The sequence below is a fragment of the Salmo trutta genome, unplaced genomic scaffold (assembly GCF_901001165.1).
Source record: "Salmo trutta unplaced genomic scaffold, fSalTru1.1, whole genome shotgun sequence".
Taxonomy (NCBI): Eukaryota; Metazoa; Chordata; class Actinopteri; order Salmoniformes; family Salmonidae; genus Salmo; species Salmo trutta.
The window spans coordinates 223532-248887 of NW_021822222.1; the positions used below are offsets into that span (position 1 = coordinate 223532).

Sequence of the window (25356 nt, forward strand, 5' to 3'; positions counted from 1 at the left end):
GAGTGTGTGTGTGTACCTCTCGGTGGTTGAGCAGTCGCTCCAGGTCGGAGGCCATATTGTTCTTCACCTGTTGGAGAGACGTCTTCTCTTTCCTCAGAGATCTGGACGGACAAACCAAAACAGACAGAAGTATTAACATCCACATAAACCCCAACTAACCAACTATTTCATATCTTACCTTCCAAATTACACCCTATTCCCTATATAGTGCACTACTTTAGACCAGGGCCCTATAGAACCCTATTCCCTATATAGTGCACTACTTTAGACCAGGGCCCTATAGAACCCTATTCCCTATATAGTGCACTACTTTAGACCAGGCCCCTATAGAACCCTATTCCCTATATAGTGCACTACTATAGACCAGGGCCCTATAGAACCCTATTCCCTATATAGTGCACTACTTTAGACCAGAGCCCTATAGAACCCTATTCCCTATATAGTGCACTACTTTAGACCAGGGCCCTATAGAACCCTATTCCCTATATAGTGCACTACTTTAGACCAGGACCCTATAGAACCCTATTCCCTATATAGAGCACTACTTTAGACCAGGGCCCTATAGAACCCTATTCCCTATATAGTGCACTACTTTAGACCAGGCCCCTATAGAACCCTATTCCCTATATAGTGCACTACTATAGACCAGAGCCCTATAGAACCCTATTCCCTATATAGTGCACTACATTAGACCAGGACCCTATATAGTGCACTACTTTTAACCAGAGCCCTCGATGGTGCACTACCTTTGGGCAGGGCCCCTAGGGCTGAGAAAGACAGGACCTGGGGGGAGACTGAAAGACAGGGGGGAGACTGAAAGACAGGGGGGAGACTGAAAGGGGGAGACTGAAAGACAGGGGGGAGACTGAAAGACAGGGGGGAGACTGAAAGGGGGAGACTGAAAGGCAGGGGGGAGACTGAAAGACAGGGGGGAGACTGAAAGGGGGAGACTGAAAGACAGGGGGGAGACTGAAAGACAGGGGGGAGACTGAAAGGGGGAGACTGAAAGGCAGGGGGGAGACTGAAAGGCAGGGGGGAGACTGAAAGGGGGAGACTGAAAGGCAGGGGGGAGACTGAAAGACAGGGGGGAGACTGAAAGGGGGAGACTGAAAGACAGGGGGGAGACTGAAAGACAGGGGGGAGACTGAAAGACAGGGGGGAGACTGAAAGACAGGGGGGAGACTGAAAGACAGGGGGGAGACTGAAAGGGGGAGACTGAAAGGGGGAGACTGAAAGACAGGGGGGAGACTGAAAGGGGGAGACCGAAAGGGGGAGACCGAAAGGGGGAGACTGTGGGATGTGTACCTGGTGTCCTCCTCCAGCTGTATGATGCGTTCTCTGAGGGACAGTATCTGTTTGTCTCTCTGTCTCACCGTGTCCATCAGGTAACTGTAGGGCTGCTGGGCCTGCTGTAGGAGATGGTTAGCTGCTTCCAGCTAGGACACACACACACACACACACACACACACACACACACACACACACACTTGTTTAACCCGTTTGTTGATTCATGCTACAGTCACTGACGTGGCCTTTGATTGGGAGGGTCCTCTAAAATAAACACACCTTTCAGGTGGAATATATTTTGTTGGCGATGTTGAACACTGACAGGAAGGAAGGTTTGGATAGAGGTGGTGAGACCTCTAGTTAGTTAGGAGTCTGTACCACTACACTGTGTGGGTTAGGAGTCTGTACCACTACACTGTGTGGGTTAGGAGTCTGTACCACTACACTGTGTGGGTTAGGAGTCTGTACCACTACACTGTGTGGGTTAGGAGTCTGTACCACTACACTGTGTGGGTTAGGAGTCTGTACCACTACACTGTGTGGGTTAGGAGTCTGTACCACTACACTGTGGGTTAGGAGTCTGTACCACTACACTGTGTGGGTTAGGAGTCTATACCACTACACTGTGTGGGTAAGGAGTCTGTACCACTACACTGTGTGGGTTAGGAGTCTGTACCACTACACTGTGGGTTAGGAGTCTGTACCACTACACTGTGTGGGTTAGGAGTCTGTACCACTACACTGTGTGGGTTAGGAGTCTGTACCACTACACTGTGTGGGTTAGGAGTCTGTACCACTACACTGTGTGGGTTAGGAGTCTGTACCACTACACTGTGGGTTAGGAGTCTGTACCACTACACTGTGTGGGTTAGGAGTCTGTACCACTACACTGTGTGGGTTAGGAGTCTGTACCACTACACTGTGTGGGTTAGGAGTCTGTACCACTACACTGTGTGGGTTAGGAGTCTGTACCACTACACTGTGTGGGTTAGGAGTCTGTACCACTACACTGTGGGTTAGGAGTCTGTACCACTACACTGTGTGGGTTAGGAGTCTATACCACTACACTGTGTGGGTAAGGAGTCTGTACCACTACACTGTGTGGGTTAGGAGTCTGTACCACTACACTGTGGGTTAGGAGTCTGTACCACTACACTGTGTGGGTTAGGAGTCTGTACCACTACACTGTGTGGGTTAGGAGTCTGTACCACTACACTGTGTGGGTTAGGAGTCTGTACTACTACATTGTGTGGGTTAGGAGTCTGTACCACTACACTGTGTGGGTGAGGAGTCTGTACCACTACACTGTGTGGGTTAGGAGTCTGTACTACTACTACACTGTGTGGGTTAGGAGTCTGTACTACTACTACACTGTGTGGGTTAGGAGTCTGTACCACTACACTGTGTGGGTTAGGAGTCTATACCACTACACTGTGTAGGTTAGGAGTCTGTACCACTACACTGTGTGGGTTAGGAGTCTGTCCCACTACACTGTGTGGGTTAGGAGTCTGTCCCACTACACTGTGTGGGTTAGGAGTCTGTACTACTACACTGTGTGGGTTAGGAGTCTGTACCACTACACTGTGTGGGTTAGGAGTCTATACCACTACACTGTGTGGGTTAGGAGTCTGTACCACTACACTGTGGGTTAGGAGTCTATACTACTACACTGTGTGGGTTAGGAGTCTATACCACTACACTGTGGGTTAGGAGTCTGTACCACTACACTGTGTGGGTTAGGAGTCTGTACCACTACACTGTGTGGGTTAGGAGTCTGTACCACCACACTGTGTGGGTTAGGAGTCTGTACCACCACACTGTGTGGGTTAGGAGTCTGTACTACTACACTGTGTGGGTTAGGAGTCTGTACCACTACACTGTGTGGGTTAGGAGTCTGTACCACTACACTGTGTGGGTGAGGAGTCTGTACCACTACACTGTGTGGGTTAGGATTCTGCCCCACTACACTGTGTGGGTTAGGAGTCTGTACCACTACACTGTGTGGGTTAGGAGTCTGTACTACTACACTGTGTGGGTTAGGAGTCTGTACCACTACACTGTGTGGGTTAGGAGTCTGTACCACTACACTGTGTGGGTTAGGAGTCTGTACCACTACACTGTGTGGGTTAGGAGTCTATACTACTACACTGTGTGGGTTAGGAGTCTGTACCACTACACTGTGTGGGTTAGGAGTCTATACCACTACACTGTGGGTTAGGACTCTGTACCACTACACTGTGTGGGTTAGGAGTCTATACTACTACACTGTGTGGGTTAGGAGTCTGTACCACTACACTGTGTGTTGTGTTACCTCCTCAGAGATCTGTCCTGTGTGTTACCTCCTCAGAGATCTGTCCTGTGTGTTACCTCCTCAGAGATCTGTCCTGTGTGTTACCTCCTCAAAGATCTGTTCTGTGTGTTACCTCCTCAGAGATCTGTCCTGTGTGTTACCTCCTCAGAGATCTGTCCTGTGTGTTACCTCCTCAGAGATCTGTCCTGTGTGTTACCTCCTCAGAGATCTGTCCTGTGTGTTACCTCCTCAGAGGTCTGTCCTGTGTGTTACCTCCTCAGAGGTCTGTCCTGTGTGTTACCTCCTCAGAGATCAGTCCTGTGTGTTACCTCCTCAGAGATCTGTCCTGTGTGTTACCTCCTCAGAGATCTGTCCTTTACCTCCTCAGAGATCTGTCCTGTGTGTTTACCTCCTCAGAGATCTGTCCTGTGTGTTACCTCCTCAGAGATCTGTCCTTTACCTCCTCAGAGATCTGTCCTGTGTGTTACCTCCTCAGAGATCTGTCCTGTGTGTTACCTCCTCAGAGATCTGTCCTTTACCTCCTCAGAGATCTGTCCTGTGTGTTACCTCCTCAGAGATCTGTCCTGTGTGTTACCTCCTCAGAGATCTGTCCTGTGTGTTGTGTTACCTCCTCAGAGATCTGTCCTGTGTGTTACCTCCTCAGGGATCTGTCCTGTCCTGTGTGTTACCTCCTCAGAGATCTGTCCTGTGTGTTACCTCCTCAGAGATCTGTCCTGTGTGTTGTGTTACCTCCTCAGAGATCTGTCCTGTGTGTTACCTCCTCAGAGATCTGTCCTGTGTGTTACCTCCTCAGAGATCTGTCCTGTATGTTACCTCCTCAGAGATCTGTCCTGTGTGTTACCTCCTCAGAGATCTGTCCTGTGTGTTTACCTCCTCAGAGATCTGTCCTGTGTGTTACCTCCTCAGAGATCAGTCCTGTGTGTTACCTCCTCAGAGATCTGTCCTTTACCTCCTCAGAGATCTGTCCTGTGTGTTACCTCCTCAGAGATCTGTCCTGTGTGTTACCTCCTCAGAGATCTGTCCTTTACCTCCTCAGAGATCTGTCCTGTGTGTTACCTCCTCAGAGATCAGTCCTGTGTGTTACCTCCTCAGAGATCTGTCCTTTACCTCCTCAGAGATCTGTCCTGTGTGTTTACCTCCTCAGAGATCTGTCCTGTGTGTTACCTCCTCAGGGATCTGTCCTGTGTGTTACCTCCTCAGAGATCTGTCCTGTGTGTTACCTCCTCAGAGGTCTGTCCTGTGTGTTACCTCCTCAGAGGTCTGTCCTGTGTGTTACCTCCTCAGAGGTCTGTCCTGTGTGTTACCTCCTCAGAGATCTGTCCTGTGTGTTACCTCCTCAGTGATCTGTCCTGTCCTGTGTTTTTACCTCCTCAGAGATCTGTCCTGTGTGTTACCTCCTCAGGGATCTGTCCTGTGTGTTACCTCCTCAGAGATCTGTCCTGTGTGTTTACCTCCTCAGGGATCTGTCCTGTCCTGTGTGTTACCTCCTCAGAGATCTGTCCTGTGTGTTACCTCCTCAGAGATCTGTCCTGTGTGTTACCTCCTCAGAGATCTGTCCTGTGTGTTACCTCCTCAGAGATCTGTCCTGTGTGTTACCTCCTCAGAGATCTGTCCTGTGTGTTTACCTCCTCAGAGATCTGTCCTGTGTGTTACCTCAGAGATCTGTCCTGTGTGTTACCTCCTCAGAGATCTGTCCTGTGTGTTTACCTCCTCAGAGATCTGTCCTGTGTGTTACCTCCTCAGAGATCTGTCCTGTGTGTTACCTCAGAGATCTGTCCTGTGTGTTACCTCCTCAGAGATCTGTCCTGTGTGTTACCTCCTCAGAGATCCGTCCTGTGTGTTACCTCCTCAGGGATCTGTCCTGTCCTGTGTGTTACCTCCTCAGAGATCTGTCCTGTGTGTTACCTCCTCAGAGATCTGTCCTGTGTGTTACCTCCTCAGAGATCTGTCCTGTGTGTTACCTCCTCAGGGATCTGTCCTGTCCTGTGTGTTACCTCCTCAGAGATCTGTCCTGTCCTGTGTTTTTACCTCCTCAGAGATCTGTCCTGTGTGTTACCTCCTCAGTGATCTGTCCTGTGTGTTACCTCCTCAGAGATCTGTCCTGTGTGTTACCTCCTCAGTGATCTGTCCTGTGTGTTACCTCCTCAGAGATCTGTCCTGTGTGTTACCTCCTCAGGGATCTGTCCTGTCCTGTGTTTTTACCTCCTCAGAGATCTGTCCTGTGTTTTTACCTCCTCAGAGATCTGTCCTGTGTGTTACCTCCTCAGAGATCTGTCCTGTGTGTTACCTCCTCAGAGATCTGTTCTGTGTGTTACCTCCTCAGAGATCTGTCCTGTGTGTTACCTCCTCAGAGATCTGTCCAGTGTGTTACCTCCTCAGAGATCTGTCCTGTGTGTTGTGTTACCTCCTCAGAGATCTGTCCTGTGTGTTACCTCCTCAGTGATCTGTCCTGTGTGTTACCTCCTCAGAGATCTGTCCTGTGTGTTACCTCCTCAGAGATCTGTCCTGTGTGTTACCTCCTCAGGGATCTGTCCTGTCCTGTGTGTTACCTCCTCAGGGATCTGTCCTGTCCTGTGTTTTTACCTCCTCAGAGATCTGTCCTGTGTGTTACCTCCTCAGGGATCTGTCCTGTCCTGTGTTTTTACCTCCTCAGAGATCTGTCCTGTGTGTTATTACCTCCTCAGAGATCTGTCCTGTGTGTTACCTCCTCAAAGATCTGTTCTGTGTGTTACCTCCTCAGAGATCTGTCCTGTGTGTTACCTCCTCAGAGATCTGTCCTGTGTGTTACCTCCTCAGAGATCTGTCCTGTGTGTTACCTCCTCAGAGATCTGTCCTGTGTGTTACCTCCTCAGAGATCTGTCCTGTGTGTTACCTCCTCAGAGGTCTGTCCTGTGTGTTACCTCCTCAGAGATCTGTCCTGTGTGTTACCTCCTCAGAGATCTGTCCTGTGTGTTACCTCCTCAGAGATCTGTCCTGTGTGTTACCTCCTCAGAGGTCTGTCCTGTGTGTTACCTCCTCAGAGATCTGTCCTGTGTGTGTGTTGCGTTTCTCCAGATCTCTCCTCAGCAGTGTGTTTTGTTTCTCTAGCTGCAACAGTCTTCGGGCCAGATGGACACTGCAACAAACACACACATTAAATAAACTCTCAAACAGAAAACCAACCAATAATATGCATCCCAAACTGCACCCTATTCCCTATATAGTGCACTACTTTAGACCAGGGCCCTATAGAACCCTATTCCCTATATAGTGTACTACTTTAGACCAGGGCCCTATAGAACCCTATTCCCTATATAGTGCACTACTTTAGACCAGGGCCCTATAGAACCCTATTCCCTATATAGTGCACTACTTTAGACCAGGGCCCTATAGAACCCTATTCCCTATATAGTGCACTACTTTAGACCAGGGCCCTATAGAACCCTATTCCCTATATAGTGCACTACTATAGACCAGGGCCCTATAGAACCCTATTCCCTATATAGTGCACTACTTTAGACCAGGGCCCTATATAGTGAATAAGAGGCCATTAGGGACCGTCAGATCAGATCCAGATCAGATCCAGATCAGATCCAGATCAGATCTCACCTCTGCTTCAGTCGTCTCTTGGCGGTTGTGGGAACGTTGGCGCCGTAACCGTAGGAGAACAGAACTCTCTCTGCTTCCTCCTCATTATCAACTGACGAGAGACGACAACCAACAACAAAATGAATAGTTACATTTGGTTACATAGCGGAAAATACTGTATCAGAGCTGTGTGTGTCTGTGTGTGTGTGTGTGTGTGTGTGTGTGTGTGTGTGTGTGTGTGTGTGTGTATGATTCTCCTGGTTGTACAGCATATTTTATAGTCAGATAATCTGTAGTGTCAATCACTGCTACTGTTGATGATGATATGACCTGTAATGCCAACATGACTCCAGTATTATTCTAACGTCGTGCCAACATGACTCCAGTATTATTCTAACGTCGTGCCAACATGACTCCAGTATTATTCTAACGTCGTGCCAACATGACTCCAGTATTATTCTAACGTCGTGCCAACGTGACTCCAGTATTATTCTAACGTCGTGCCAACATGACTCCAGTATTATTCTAACGTCGTGCCAACATGACTCCAGTATTATTCTAACGTCGTGCCAACATGACTCCAGTATTATTCTAACGTCGTGCCAACATGACTCCAGTATTATTCTAACGTCGTGCCAACGTGACTCCAGTATTATTCTAACGTCGTGCCAACGTGACTCCAGTATTATTCTAACGTCGTGCCAACATGACTCCAGTATTATTCTAACGTCGTGCCAACGTGACTCCAGTATTATTCTAACGTCGTGCCAACATGACTCCAGTATTATTCTAACGTCGTGCCAACGTGACTCCAGTATTATTCTAACGTCGTGCCAACGTGACTCCAGTATTATTCTAACGTCGTGCCAACGTGACTCCAGTATTATTCTAACGTCGTGCCAACATGACTCCAGTATTATTCTAACGTCGTGCCAACATGACTCCAGTATTATTCTAACGTCGTGCCAACATGACTCCAGTATTATTCTAACGTCGTGCCAACGTGACTCCAGTATTATTCTAACGTCGTGCCAACGTGACTCCAGTATTATTCTAACGTCGTGCCAACTTGACTCCAGTATTATTCTAACGTCGTGCCAACGTGACTCCAGTATTATTCTAACGTCGTGCCAACGTGACTCCAGTATTATTCTAACGTCGTGCCAACGTGACTCCAGTATTATTCTAACGTCGTGCCAACGTGACTCCAGTATTATTCTAACGTCGTGCCAACGTGACTCCAGTATTATTCTAACGTCGTGCCAACGTGACTCCAGTATTATTCTAACGTCGTGCCAACGTGACTCCAGTATTATTCTAACGTCGTGCCAACGTGACTCCAGTATTATTCTAACGTCGTGCCAACGTGACTCCAGTATTATTCTAACGTCGTGCCAACGTGACTCCAGTATTATTCTAACGTCGTGCCAACGTGACTCCAGTATTATTCTAACGTCGTGCCAACGTGACTCCAGTATTATTCTAACGTCGTGCCAACGTGACTCCAGCATTATTCTAACGTCGTGCCAACGTGACTCCAGTATTATTCTAACGTCGTGCCAACTTGACTCCAGTATTATTCTAACGTCGTGCCAACGTGACTCCAGTATTATTCTAACGTCGTGCCAACGTGACTCCAGTATTATTCTAACGTCGTGCCAACGTGACTCCAGCATTATTCTAACGTCGTGCCAACGTGACTCCAGTATTATTCTAACGTCGTGCCAACTTGACTCCAGTATTATTCTAACGTCGTGCCAACGTGACTCCAGTATTATTCTAACGTCGTGCCAACGTGACTCCAGTATTATTCTAACGTTGTGCCAACATGACTCCAGTATTATTCTAACATGACTATCCTAACGTTGTGAGAACATGACTATCCTAACGTTGTGAGAACATGACTATCCTAACGTTGTGAGAACATGACTAACGTTGTGAGAACATTACTAACGTTGTGAGAACATGACTATCCTAACGTGGTGAGAACATGACTATCCTAACGTCGTGAGAACATGACTATCCTAACGTCGTGAGAACATGACTATCCTAACGTCGTGAGAACATGACTAACGTTGTGAGAACATGACTAACGTTGTGAGAACATGACTAACGTTGTGAGAACATGACTAACGTTGTGAGAACATGACTAACGTCGTAAGAACATGACTATCCTAACGTTGTGAGAACATGACTATCCTAACGTTGTGAGAACATGAATATCCTAACGTTGTGAGAACATGACTATCCTAACGTCGTGAGAACATGACTATCCTAACGTGGTGAGAACATGACTATCCTAACGTCGTGAGAACATGACTATCCTAACGTCGTGAGAACATGACTATTCTAACGTTCTAACGTTGTGAGAACATGACTATTCTAACGTTTTGAGAACATGACTATCCTAACGTCGTGAGAACGTTACTTTCAGCAGCCTGCATGGTGACGTCGTCCAGCTCTTGCTCCAGTTTCTCGTAGGTCTGTAGTCTGGCCTGCTGCTCGGCATTCTGGGCCTGGAGTTCCGTTATCTGCTTCTCTGAGGCCGTCTGCAGCCTGTACAACTCCTTGGTCATGACCTGATGGAAGACAAGGGGCAGTTAGCTGTGGGCCACATGTAACACTCTGGACCAGAGCTAACGGGTCGCATGTAACACACTGGACCAGAGCTAACAGGATGTATGTAACACCCTGGACCAGAGCTAAGGGGCAGTACGTAATACCCAGGACCAGAGCTAAGGGACAGTATGTAACACCATGGACCAGAGCTAATGGGCTGTATGTAACACACTGGACCAGAGCTAAGGGGCTGTATGTAACACCATGGACCAGAGCTAATGGGCTGTGTGTAACACCTTGGACCAGAGCTAATGGGCTGTCTGTAACACCCTGGACCAGAGCCACTGGGGTGTATGTAACACCCTGGACCAGAGCTAGGGGGGGCTGTATGTAACACCCTGGATCAGAGCTAAGGTGTTGTGTGTAACACCCTGGGCCAGAGCTAATGGGGCGTAGGTAACACCCTGGACTAGAGCTAATGGGCTGTATGTAACACTGCTCTAAAGTAGTGCACTATATAGGGAATAGGGTTCTATAGGGTCCTGGTCTAAAGTAGTGCACTATATAGGGAATAGGGTTCTGAAGGGCCCTGGTCTAAATTAGTGCACTATATAGGGAATAGGGTTCTATAGGGCCCTGGTCTATAGTAGTGCACTATATAGGGAATAGGGTTCTATAGGGGCCTGGTCTAAAGTAGTGCACTATATAGGGAATAGGGTTCTATAGGGCTCTGGTCTAAAGTAGTGCACTATATAGGGAATAGGGTTCTATAGGGCCCTGGTCTAAAGTAGTGCACTATATAGGGAATAGGGTTCTATAGGGCCCTGGTCTATAGTAGTGCACTATATAGGGAATAGGGTTCTATAGGGCCCTGGTCTAAAGTAGTGCACTATATAGGGAATAGGGTTCTATAGGGCCCTGGTCTATAGTAGTGCACTATATAGGGAATAGGGTTCTATAGGGCCCTGGTCTAAAGTAGTGCACTATATAGGGAATAGGGTTCTATAGGGCCCTGTCTATAGTAGTGCACTATATAGGGAATAGGGTTCTATAGGGCCCTGGTCTATAGTAGTGCACTATATAGGGAATAGGGTTCTATAGGGCCCTGGTCTAAAGTAGTGCACTATATAGGGAATAGGGTTCTATAGGGCCCTGGTCTATAGTAGTGCACTATATAGGGAAAAGGGCTCCATTTGGGACGCAGTCCCCTACCTCTAGTTTCTTCTGGAGTTTCTCTGTCTCCATCTGATACTGTCCCAGGTTCCTGGCAGTCTCCTCTTGTACCATCTGAGAGCGCTCCGTCTCCAAGCTCTTCAGCTTCACCTGGTTCAGGAGCTCTGCCACCCGGCTGTCTGTCCCCATCTGGACACCACGGAACCTGGACACACACAGTTATATATCTATTCAACCTGGAGGACACAGAGACACATTTAGCTCTTCCCGGTGAATCTTGCATAGGGGGGGGACTGGCTGTTCAGTTAAACACGTGTTAAGTTGAGATGGAGAGAGTAGAGGTCTCCCTACTGTATGTTCTATTGGCCTTGAGTATCACTGACTACAAATCACTGCTGGACAGGAAGTGGTTCCATATTTATCACTGACTACAAACCACCTGCAGTGATACTGGACAGGAAGTGGTTCCATATTTAACACTGACTACAAACCACCTGCAGTGATACTGGACAGGAAGTGGTTCCATATTTAACACTGACTACAAACCACCTGCAGTGACACTGGACAGGAAATGGTTCCATATTTATCACTGACTACAAACCACCTGCAGTGATACTGGACAGGAAATGGTTCCATATTTAACACTGACTACAAACCACCTGCAGTGTTACCGGACAGGAAATGGTTCCATATTTATCACTGACTACAAACCACCTGCAGTGATACTGGACAGGAAGTGGTTCCATATTTAACACTGACTACAAACCACCTGCAGTGTTACTGGACAGGAAATGGTTCCATATTTATCACTGACTACAAACCACCTGCAGTGATACTGGACAGGAAATGGTTCCATGTTTATCACTGACTACAAACCACCTGCAGTGATACTGGACAGGAAATGGTTCCATATTTATCACTGACTACAAACCACCTGCAGTGATACTGGACAGGAAATGGTTCCATATTTATCACTGACTACAAACCACCTGCAGTGATACTGGACAGGAAATGGTTCCATATTTATCACTGACTACAAACCACCTGCAGTGATACTGGACAGGAAATGGTTCCATATTTATCACTGACTACAAACCACCTGCAGTGATACTGGACAGGAAATGGTTCCATATTTATCACTGACTACAAACCACCTGCAGTGATACTGGACAGGAAGTGGTTCCATATTTAACACTGACTACAAACCACCTGCAGTGATACTGGACAGGAAATGGTTCCATATTTAACACTGACTACAAACCACCTGCAGTGATACTGGACAGGAAATGGTTCAATATTTATCACTGACTACAAACCACCTGCAGTGATACTGGACAGGAAATGGTTCCATATTTAACACTGACTACAAACCACCTGCAGTGATACTGGACAGGAAATGGTTCCATATTTAAACACTGACTACAAACCACCTGCAGTGATACTGGACAGGAAGTGGTTCCATATTTATCACTGACTACAAACCACCTGCAGTGATACTGGACAGGAAATGGTTCCATATTTAACACTGACTACAAACCACCTGCAGTGATACTGGACAGGAAATGGTTCCATATTTATCACTGACTACAAACCACCTGCAGTGATACTGGACAGGAAGTGGTTCCATATTTAACACTGACTACAAACCACCTGCAGTGATACTGGACAGGAAATGGTTCCATATTTAACACTGACTACAAACCACCTGCAGTGATACCGGACAGGAAATGGTTCCATATTTATCACTGACTACAAACCACCTGCAGTGATACTGGACAGGAAATGGTTCCATATTTATCACTGACTACAAACCACCTGCAGTGTTACTGGACAGGAAATGGTTCCATATTTATCACTGACTACAAACCACCTGCAGTGTTACTGGACAGGAAATGGTTCCATATTTAACACTGACTACAAACCACCTGCAGTGATACCGGACAGGAAGTGGTTCCATATTTATCACTGACTACAAACCACCTGCAGTGATACCGGACAGGAAATGGTTCCATATTTATCACTGACTACAAACCACCTGCAGTGATACTGGACAGGAAATGGTTCCATATTTATCACTGACTACAAACCACCTGCAGTGATACTGGACAGGAAATGGTTCCATATTTATCACTGACTACAAACCACCTGCAGTGATACTGGACAGGAAATGGTTCCATATTTAACACTGACTACAAACCACCTGCAGTGATACCGGACAGGAAATGGTTCCATATTTATCACTGACTACAAACCACCTGCAGTGATACCGGACAGGAAATGGTTCCATATTTAACAACATAATAAACACAATAACATGATATGGTTTTGACTCATGTTGATCTATGAAACTGTTGTTTCTCAATCAGACTCAGTAAGATATGAAGCTGAGCCAGTTCAGAAGGGGAAACCCAAATCCCCCTTCTTCAGGCTGGCGTATCAGCTGAGACGGCACCAGTGAGACAAGGCTAGGAACAAATCACACCAACCTTGTTGGGTCTATTTAAGCTGACTTGAGTCTGCTCACTCATCCTGCTGCCACTTCCTGCTACTATGAACTGGCTTCTTGTTCTGCATCGGCGCTGCTGTATCACTAGATGTTTCTCTCTATGCTGCTGTATAACTAGATGTTATGACCCCATCACAAAGCCCTGACCTCAATCCTATAGAACATTTGTGTGCAGAACTGAAACAGCGTGTGCGAGCAAGGAGGCCTACAAACCTGACTCAGTTACACCAGCTCTGTCAGGAGGAATGGGCCAAAATTCACCCAACTTATTGTGGGAAGCTTGTGGAAGGCTACCCGAAACGTTTGACTCAAGTTAAACAATTTAAAGGCAACGCTACCAAATACTAATTGAGTGTATGTAAACTTCTGACCCACTGGGAATGTGATGAAAGAAATAAAAGCTGAAATAAATCATTCTCTCTACTATTATTCTGACATTTCACATTCTGAAAATAAAGTGGTGATCCTAACTGACCTAAGACAGGGAATTTTTACTAGGATTAAATGTCAGGAATTATGGAAAAACTGAGTTCAAATGTATTTGGCTAAGGTGTATGTAAACTTCTGACTTTAACTGTATAAACTGTCGTTTCTCAATCAAACTGGCAGTTTGTATTGTATTCAGTTTGAAGTTTTCACTGACGCAGAGAGACTAACTGGCATGGGGAGTCACCAGTTTACGGTTTTACTCATGAGTTTCTGGTGGCCGCATAGACAAGTCCGGACAGGGCGTACGGCACGACATGGCACCTCACACACACTCTCACACACACTCTCACACACACTCCAGGGTTTCCGTTAGCCCACATATAATTAGCGCAGGCAAATTGCCTGGTAGAAAGAAGAAAAAATCCCATCGCAAAATAATGTTGTTTAATGTTTTAATTTATGAAAATACCTTTACATTTTAGTCATTTACAGTGCATTCGGAAAGTATTCAGACCCTTGGACTTTTCCCACATTTTGTTACGTTAGACTCCCCCCCCCCTCAATCTACCCATAATACCCCGTAATGATAAAGAACATGTGTTTAGACATTTTTGCTAATTATTATTATTTCTTTTTTTAAATATCACATTTACATAAGTATTCAGTACTTTGTTGAATTAACTTTGGCGGCAATTACAGCCTCGAGTCTTCTTGGGTATGACGCTACAAGCTTGGCACACCTGTATTTGGGGAGTTTCTCCCATTCTTCTCTGCAGATCCTCTCAAGCTCTGTCAGGTTGGATGGGGAGCGTCGCTGCACAGCTATTTTCAGGTCTTTCCAGAGATGTTCGATCGGGTTCAAGTCCAGGCTCTGGCTGGGTCACTCAAGGACATTCAGAGACTTGTCCCGAAGCCACTCTTGCATTGTCTTGGCTGTGTGTTTAGGGTCATTGTCCTGTTGGAAGGTGAACCTTCACCCCAGTCTGAGGTCCTGAGCGCCCTGGAGCAGGTTTTCATCAAGGATCTCTCTGTACTTTGCTCCGTTCATCTTTGCCTCGATCCTGACTAGTCTCCCAGTCCCTGCCGCTGAAAAACCTCCCTACAGCATGATGCTGCCACCACCATGATTCACCGTAGGGATGGTGCCAGGTTTCCTCCAGGCGTGACGCTTGGCATTCAAGCCAAAGAGTTTAATCTTGGTTTCATCAGACCAGAGAATCTTGTTTCTCATGAATTGAGAGTCCTTTAGATGTCTTTTGGCAAACTCCAAGCGGGCTGTCATGTGCCTTTTACTGAGGAGTGGCTTCCGTCTGGCCACTCTACCATAAAGGCCTAATTGGTGGAGTGCTGCAGAGATAGTCTTGGTGGCTCCAAACTTCTTCCATTTGAGAATGATGGCGGCCACGGTGTTCCTGATGGACCTTCAATGCTGCATAACTTTTTTGGTACCCTTCCCCAGATCTGTGCCTCGACACAATCCTGTCTCGGAGCTCTACAGACAATTCCTTCGACCTCATGGCTTGGTTTTTGCTCTGACATGCACTGTCAACAGTGGGACCTTATATAGACAGGTGTGTGCCTTTCCAAATCATGTCCAATCAATTGAATTTACCCCAGGTGGACTTCAATCCAATTGTAGAAACATCTCAAGGATGATCAATGGAAACAGGATGCACCTGAGCTCAATTTCAAGTCTTATAGCAAAGGGTCTGAATACTTATGAAAATAATCTATTTTTATTTATTTTTAATACATTTGCAAAAATGTCTAAAAACCTGTTTCCGCTTTGTCAATATGGGGTATTGTGTGTAGATCGATGAGTAATTTTTGTTGTATTTAATCAATTTTAGAATTAGGCTGTACAGTAAACAAAATGTGCAAAAAAAATCAAGGGGCCTGAATACTTTCCGAAGGCACTGTTATTAGGGTTAAGTGTCTTGCTCAAGGACACACTGGCAGATGTTTCACGGGGTCAGGGATTCGAACCAGTGACATTTCAGTTACTGGCCCAACATTCTTAACCGCTTGGCTACCTGCCGTTAACCTTAAAAGTCCAAGTCCCGTCTAACAGTCCAAGCCCCGTCTAACAGTCCATGCCCCGTCTAACAGTCCAAGCCCCGTCTAACAGTCCAAGCCCCGTCTAACAGTCCAAGCCCCGTCTAACAGTCCAAGCCCCGTCTAACAGTCCAAGCCCCGTCTAACAGTCCAAGCCCCGTCTAACAGTCCAAGCCCCGTCTAAGAGTCCAAGCCCCGTCTAACAGTCCAAGCCTTTGCTATTTCATTTTGAATTGTAAGACCCCTTAAAGTGAGTGTGTAAATATATATATATGTATACACTGCTCAAAAAAATAAAGGGAACACTTAAACAACACATCCTAGATCTGAATGAAAGAAACAATCTTATTAAATACTTTTTTCTTTACATAGTTGAATGTGCTGACAACAAAATCACACAAAAATAATCAATGGAAATCCAATTTTCAACCCATGGAGGAGTCACACTCAAAATTAAAGTGGAAAACCACACTACAGGCTGATCCAACTTTGATGTAATGTCCCTAAAACAAGTCAAAATGAGGCTCAGTAGTGTGTGTGGCCTCCACGTGCCTGTATGACCTCCCTACACCGCCTGGGCATGCTCCTGATGAGGTGGCGGATGGTCTCCTGAGGGATCTCCTCCCAGACCCGGACTTAAGCATCCGCCAACTCCTGGACAGTCTGTGGTGCAACGTGGCGTTGGTGGATGGAGCGAGACATGATGTCCCAGATGTGCTCAATTGGATTCAGGTCTGGGGAACGGGCGGGCCAGTCCATAGCATCAATGCCTTCCTCTTGCAGGAACTGCTGACACACTCCAGCCACATGAGGTCTAGCATTGTCTTGCATTAGGAGGAACCCAGGGCCAACCGCACCAGCATATGGTCTCACAAGGGGTCTGAGGATCTCATCTCGATACCTAATGGCAGTCAGGCTACCTCTGGCGAGCACATGGAGGGCTGTGCGGCCCCCCAAAGAAATGCCACCCCACACCATGACTGACCCACCGCCAAACCGGTCATACTGGAGGATGTTGCAGGCAGCAGAACATTCTCCACGGCGTCTCCAGACTCTGTCACGTCTGTCACGTGCTCAGTGTGAACCTGCTTTCATCTGTGAAGAGCACAGGGCTCCAATGGCGAATTTGCCAATCTTGGTGTTCTCTGGCAAATGCCAAACGTCCTGCACGGTGTTGTGCTGTAAGCACAACCCCCACCTGTGGACGTCGGGCCCTCATACCACCCTCATGGAGTCTGTTTCTGACCGTTTGAGCAGACACATGCACATTTGTGGCCTGCTGGAGGTCATTTTGCAGGGCTCTGGCAGTGCTCCTCCTGCTCCTCCTTGCACAAAGGCGGAGGTAGCGGTCCTGCTGCTGGGTTGTTGCCCTCCTACGGCCTCCTCCACGTCTCCTGATGTACTGGCCTGTCTCCTGGTAGCGCCTCCATGCTCTGGACACTACGCTGACAGACACAGCAAACCTTCTTGCCACAGCTCGCATTGGATGAGCTGCACTACCTGAGCCACTTGTGTGGGTTGTAGACTCCGTCTCATGCTACCACTAGAGTGAAAGCACCGCCAGCATTCAAAAGTGACCAAAACATCAGCCAGGAAGCATAGGAACTGAGAAGTGGTCTGTGGTCCCCACCTGCAGAACCATTCCTTTATTGGGGGTGTCTTGATAATTGCCTATAATTTCAACCTGTTGCCTATTCCATTTGCACAACAGCATGTGAAATGTATTGTCAATCAGTGTTGCTTCCTAAGTGGACAGTTTGATTTCACAGAAGTGTGATTGACTTGGAGTTACATTGTGTTGTTTAAGTGTTCCCTTTATTTTTTTGAGCAGTGTATATTAAATGTATTTGGTTAGCCATTGTATTTGGCCTTACTGTTATTAGCCCATACAAACACATTGAATAAAATATTAACTACAGGGAACAGCCCCCCCCAGACTACATGGAACGCCCCACCCCCAACTACATGGAACGGCCCCCCCCAAACTACATGGAACGGCCCCCCCCAAACTACATGGAACGGCCCCCCCAAACTACATGGAACGGCCCCCCCCAACTACATGGAACGGCCCACCCCAACTACATGGAACGGCCCCCCCCAAACTACATGGAACGGCCCCCCCCAAACTACATGGAACGGCCCCCCCCAAACTACATGGAACGGCCCCCCCCCAACTACATGGAACGGCCCCCCCCCAACTACATGGAACAGCCCCCCCCCAAACTACATGGAACAGCCCCCCCCAAACTACATGGAACGCCCCCCCCAAACTACATGGAACGGCCCCCCCAACTACATGGAAACGCCCCCCCCCTCAGACTACATGGAACGGCCCCCCCCCCTCAGACTACATGGAACGGCCCCCCCCCAGACTACATGGAACGGCCCCCCCAAACTACATGGAACGGCCCCCCCCCAGACTACATGGAACGGCCCCCCCCAACTACATGGAACGCCCCCCCCCCCCAACTACATGGAACAGCCCCCCCCAACCAAATGGAACGGCCCCCCCCAACTATATGGAACGGCCCCCCACAACTACATGGAACGCCCCCCCCAACTACATGGAACGGCCCCCCCCAACTACATGGAACGGCCCCCCCCCAGACTACATGGAACGGCGCCCCCCAACTACATGGAACGGCCCCCCGAACTACATGGAACGCCCCCCCCCCCCCCCCCCCCCACCTACATGGAACAATGGAACAGCCCCCCCAACCAAATGGAACGGCCCCCCCCCAACTATATGGAACGGCCCCCCACAACTACATGGAACGGCCCCCCCCAACTACATGGAACGGCCCCCCCCAACTACATGGAACGGCCCCCCCAACTACATGGAAACGCCCCCCCCCAACTACATGGAACGCCCCCCACCCCCAACTACATGGAACAGCCCCCCCACTACATGGAACGGCCCCCCCCCAACTACATGGAACAGCCCCCCAAACTACATGGAACGGCCCCCCCAACTACATGGAACGCCCCCCCCCCCCAAACTACATGGAACGGCCCCCCCCCCCCCAAACTACATGGAACGGCCCCCCCAACCACATGGAACGGCCCCCCCCAACTACATGGAACAGACCCCCCCCCCAACTACATGGAACAGGCCCCCCAGACTACATGGAACAGCCCCCCCCAAACTACATGGAACAGCCCCCCCAGACTACATGGAACGCCCCCCCCCCAACTACATGGAACGCCCCCCCCCCAACTACATGGAACGGCCCCCCCCCAACTACATGGAACGGCCCCCCCCAACTACATGGAACGGCCCCCCCCAACTACATGGAATAGCCCCCCCCCAACTACATGGAATAGCCCCCCCCCCCAACTACATGGAACGGCCCCCCCCAACTACATGGAACGGCCCCCCCAACTACATGGAACGGCCCCCCCCCCCCAACTACATGGAACGGCCCCCCCCCCAACTACATGGAACGGCCCCCCCACACAACTACATGGAACAGCCCCCCCCAACTACATGGAACAGCCCCCCCCCAACTACATGGAACAACCCCCCCCAAACTACATGGAACGCCCCCCCCAACTACATGGAACGCCCCCCCCCTCAGACTACATGGAACGGCCCCCCCCCAGACTACATGGAACGGCCCCCCCCAAACTACATGGAACGCCCCCCCCAGACTACATGGAACGGCCCCCACCCAACTACATGGAACGGCGCCCCCCAACTATATGGAACGGCCCCCCACAACTACATGGAACGGCCCCCCCCAACTACATGGAACGGCCCCCCCCTCAGACTACATGGAACGGCCCCCCCCCCAGACTACATGGAACGGCCCCCCGCAACACTACATGGAACGACCCCCCCCCAGACTACATGGAACGGCGCCCCCCAACTACATGGAACGGCCCCCCGAACTACATGGAACGCCCCCCCCCCCCCCCAACGACATGGAACAGCCCCCCCCAACCAAATGGAACGGCCCCCCCCCAACTATATGGAACGGCCCCCCCACAACTACATGGAACGGCCCCCCCAACTACATGGAACGGCCCCCCCCAACTACATGGAACGCCCCCCACCCCCAACTACATGGAACAGGCCCCCCCAACTACATGGAACGGCCCCCCCCAACTACATGGAACAGCCCCCCCAACTACATGGAACGGCCCCCCCCAACTACATGGAACGCCCCCACCCCAAACTACATGGAACGGCCCCCCCCAACCACATGGAACGGCCCCCCCCAACGACATGGAACAGACCCCCCCCCCCAACTACATGGAACAGGCCCCCCAGACTACATGGAACAGCGCCCCCCCCCAAACTACATGGAACAGCCCCCCCAGACTACATGGAACGCCCCCCCCCCAACTACATGGAACGCCCCCCCCCCAACTACATGGAACGGCCCCCCCCCAACTACATGGAACGGCCCCCCCCCAACTACATGGAACGGCCCCCCCCCAACTACATGGAATAGCCCCCCCCCCAACTACATGGAATAGCCCCCCCCCCCAACTACATGGAATAGCCCCCCCCCCCAACTACATGGAACGGCCCCCCCCAACTACATGGAACGGCCCCCCCCCCAACTACATGGAACGGCCCCCCCCCCCAACTACATGGAACGGCCCCCCCACACAACTACATGGAAACAGCCCCCCCCAACTACATGGAACAGCCCCCCCCCAACTACATGGAACAACCCCCCCCAAACTACATGGAACGCCCCCCCCAACTACATGGAACGCCCCCCCCCTCAGACTACATGGAACGGCCCCCCCCCAGACTACATGGAACGGCCCCCCCCAAACTACATGGAACGCCCCCCCCAGACTACATGGAACGGCCCCCACCCAACTACATGGAACGGCGCCCCCCAACTATATGGAACGGCCCCCCACAACTACATGGAACGGCCCCCCCCCAACTACATGGAACGGCCCCCCCCTCAGACTACATGGAACGGCCCCCCCCCCCAGACTACATGGAACGGCCCCCCGCAACACTACATGGAACGACCCCCCCCAGACTACATGGAACGGCGCCCCCCAACTACATGGAACGGCCCCCCCGAACTACATGGAACGCCCCCCCCCCCCCCCCAACGACATGGAACAGCCCCCCCCAACCAAATGGAACGGCCCCCCCCCCAACTATATGGAACGGCCCCCCCACAACTACATGGAACGGCCCCCCCCAACTACATGGAACGGCCCCCCCCAACTACATGGAACGCCCCCCACCCCCAACTACATGGAACAGCCCCCCCAACTACATGGAACGGCCCCCCCCAACTACATGGAACAGCCCCCCCAACTACATGGAACGGCCCCCCCCAACTACATGGAACGCCCCCCCCCCCAAACTACATGGAACGGCCCCCCCCAACCACATGGAACGGCCCCCCCCAACGACATGGAACAGACCCCCCCCCCCAACTACATGGAACAGGCCCCCCAGACTACATGGAACAGCGCCCCCCCCCAAACTACATGGAACAGCCCCCCCAGACTACATGGAACAGCCCCCCCCCAAACTACATGGAACAGCCCCCCCCCCAAACTACATGGATAAGCCCCCCCCCAAAGTACATGGAACAGCCCCCCCAAAGTACATGGAACAGCCCCCCCCCAAACTACATGGAACAGCCCCCCCAAACTACATGGAACAGCCCCCCCCCAACTACATGGAACAGCCCCCCCAAACTACATTGAACAGCCCCCCCCAAACTACATGGAACAGCCCCCCCCAAAATACATGGAACAGCCCCCCCAAACTACATGGAACAGCCCCCCCCCCCCAACTACATGGAACAGCCCCCCCAAACTATATGGAACAGCCCCCCCCCGAACTACATGGAACAGCCCCCCCCCAACTACATGGAACAGCCCCCCCCCAAACTACATGGAACAGCCCCCCCCCAACTACATGGAACAGCCGCCCCAAACTATATGGAACAGCCCCCCCCAAACTACATGGAACAGCCCCCCCCAAACTACATGGAACACCCCCCCCAGACTACATGGAACAGCCCCCCCAAACTACATGGAACAGCCCCCCCCCCCAAACTACATGGAAAAGCCCCCCCCAGACTACATGGAACAGCCCCCCCCAAACTACATGGAACAGCCCCCCCCAAACTACATGGAACACCCCCCCCCAAACTACATGGAAAAGCCCCCCCCCCCAGACTACATGGAACAGCCCCCCCCAAACTACATGGAACAGCCCCCCCCCAAACTACATGGAACAGCCCCCCCCCAATTACATGGAACAGCCCCCCCCCAACTACATGGAACAGCCCCCCCCAAACTACATGGAACAGCCCCCCCCCCCCCAATTACATGGAACAGCCCCCCCCCAAACTACATGGAACAGCCCCCCCCCAAACTACATGGAACAGCCCCCCCAGACTACATGGAACACCCCCCCCCCCAGACTACATGGAACACCCCCCCCCCCCAGACTACATGGAACAGCCCCCCCAACTACATGGAACAGCCCCCCCAACTACATGGAACAGCCCCCCCCAACTACATGGAACAGCCCCCCCCAAACTACATGGAACAGCCCCCCCCAAACTACATGGAACAGCCCCCCCCCAGACTACATGGAACAGCCCCCCCCCCAGACTACATGGAACAGCCCCCCCCAGACTACATGGAACACCCCCCCCCCAGACTACATGGAACAGCCACCCCCCCAGACTACATGGAACAGCCCCCCCCAAACTACATGGAACAGCCCCCCCCAAACTACATGGAACAGCCACCCCCCCCCAGACTACATGAAACAGTTTGTTCTAAAATGTCTGTCCTATATCTGAGAGAAAGATCTGGAAACATTTATACTTTTCATTTTATTTTTTTGGACATGTATTTACCCCTATATTTTTGCCGCTAACCAGTCTCCATATATACTACCATATACATGTGTTCAACTGGTACCGTGGACATTCAGACCAGTCTGGTGAGGCCCGTGGGCATCCTAGAGCAGAACCACCGACATGTACGTGTTCCTGAGAGTCTCGTCTTTCCACAGAGGGGTCATATTAGTTTGTCGCCCAAACTGTTGGGACGCTACAGACGATTTTTCAGAACGTCTTCACGGTCTGAAACACCACTCAGCTCTGTCACCTTTCACCTCAGATGAACTGCGACATCGGACCATGTAAGCGGATTGAAACGCATCTAACGCAAAAAAAAACTAAAACTTATCTTGCTTAAACAAAAGGATTTTGATGGGGATTTGTGTATTATGCTAAATGGATTGGATTTCCGAAGAAAAAACAATATATATATATATATATATATATATATATAATTTTTTTTTAAATCGACCTTAGGGGGTTAAATGTTTTATCAACCACCATTAAAACGAGCTACAATTTTAATTACTCAACTGGTAATCGAAGCAGCCTTGCCATATAACGGTAAAACGGTAGGTAGCATTTAGTACGTCACACAACACTTTGCAATGAGGCAGTTTGTGTCTCTCCGCCAAGCCTTTCTCTAGTGTTACTGTAACACGGTAATAAACCATTCTGTCTCTCCACCAAGCCTTTCTCTAGTGTTACTGTAACACGGTAATAAACCATTCTGTCTGTCGGCCAAGCCTTTCTCTAGTGTTACTGTAACACGGTAATAAAACCATTCTGTCTCTCCACCAAGCCTTTCTCTAGTGTTACTGTAACACGGTAATAAACCATTCTGTCTCTCCACCAAGCCTTTCTCTAGTGTTACTGTAACACGGTAATAAACCATTCTGTCTCTCCGCCAAGCCTTTCTCTAGTGTTACTGTAACACGGTAATAAAACCATTCTGTCTCTCCTCCAAGCCTTTCTCTAGTGTTACTGTAACACGGTAATAAAACCATTCTGTCTCTCCACCAAGCCTTTCTCTAGTGTTACTGTAACACGGTAATAAACCATTCTGTCTCTCCACCAAGCCTTTCTCTAGTGTTACTGTAACACGGTAATAAACCATTCTGTCTCTCCACCAAGCCTTTCTCTAGTGTTACTGTAACACGGTAATAAACCATTCTGTCTCTCCACCAAGCCTTTCTCTAGTGTTACTGTAACACGGTAATAAACCATTCTGTCTCTCCGCCAAGCCTTTCTCTAGTGTTACTGTAACACGGTAATAAAACCATTCTGTCTCTCCACCAAGCCTTTCTCTAGTGTTACTGTAACACGGTAATAAACCATTCTGTCTCTCCACCAAGCCTTTCTCTAGTGTTACTGTAACACGGTAATAAAACCATTCTGTCTCTCCGCCAAGCCTTTCTCTAGTGTTACTGTAACACGGTAATAAACCATTCTGTCTCTCCTCCAAGCCTTTCTCTAGTGTTACTGTAACACGGTAATAAAACCATTCTGTCTCTCCGCCAAGCCTTTCTCTAGTGTTACTGTAACACGGTAATAAAACCATTCTGTCTCTCCGCCAAGCCTTTCTCTAGTGTTACTGTAACACGGTAATAAACCATTCTGTCTCTCCACCAAGCCTTTCTCTAGTGTTACTGTAACACGGTAATAAACCATTGTCTCTCCACCAAGCCTTTCTCTAGTGTTACTGTAACACGGTAATAAACCATTCTGTCTCTCCGCCAAGCCTTTCTCTAGTGTTACTGTAACACGGTAATAAACCATTCTGTCTCTCCTCTAAGCCTTTCTCTAGTGTTACTGTAACACGGTAATAAACCATTCTGTCTCTCCACCAAGCCTTTCTCTAGTGTTACTGTAACACGGTAATAAAACCATTCTGTCTCTCCGCCAAGCCTTTCTCTAGTGTTACTGTAACACGGTAATAAACCATTCTGTCTCTCCGCCAAGCCTTTCTCTAGTGTTACTGTAACACGGTAATAAACCATTCTGTCTCTCCACCAAGCCTTTCTCTAGTGTTACTGTAACACGGTAATAAAACCATTCTGTCTCTCCTCTAAGCCTTTCTCTAGTGTTACTGTAATACGGTAATAAACCATTGTCTCTCCTCTAAGCCTTTCTCTAGTGTTACTGTAACACGGTAATAAACCATTCTGTCTCTCCGCCAAGCCTTTCTCTAGTGTTACTGTAACACGGTAATAAACCATTCTGTCTCTCCACCAAGCCTTTCTCTAGTGTTACTGTAACACGGTAATAAACCATTCTGTCTCTCCGCCAAGCCTTTCTCTAGTGTTACTGTAACACGGTAATAAACCATTCTGTCTCTCCGCCAAGCCTTTCTCTAGTGTTACTGTAACACGGTAATAAACCATTCTGTCTCTCCGCCAAGCCTTTCTCTAGTGTTACTGTAACACGGTAATAAACCATTCTGTCTCTCCACCAAGCCTTTCTCTAGTGTTACTGTAACACGGTAATAAACCATTCTGTCTCTCCACCAAGCCTTTCTCTAGTGTTACTGTAACACGGTAATAAAACCATTCTGTCTCTCCGCCAAGCCTTTCTCTAGTGTTACTGTAACACGGTAATAAACCATTCTGTCTCTCCGCCAA

General features: G+C 49.3%; 1 protein-coding gene across 2 annotated transcripts in view; it reads right to left on the minus strand.

The window, feature by feature from the left end:
- Positions 1-25356, minus strand: part of pibf1 (progesterone immunomodulatory binding factor 1) — a 78135-nt gene that overhangs the window by 24360 nt on the left and 28419 nt on the right. The window contains exons 10-16 of one of the 2 annotated variants that reach the window (XM_029743233.1): positions 10937-11102; positions 9594-9744; positions 7187-7277; positions 6623-6713; positions 5021-5032; positions 1306-1436; positions 17-101 (exon numbers count right to left, since the gene is read on the minus strand). In XM_029743233.1, coding sequence (XP_029599093.1) covers positions 17-101; positions 1306-1436; positions 5021-5032; positions 6623-6713; positions 7187-7277; positions 9594-9744; positions 10937-11102 — 727 coding nt within the window. Of the gene's footprint in view, positions 1-16; positions 102-1305; positions 1437-5020; positions 5033-6610; positions 6714-7186; positions 7278-9593; positions 9745-10936; positions 11103-25356 lie in introns of both variants that reach the window. The other variant, XM_029743232.1, reaches the window with a different exon arrangement.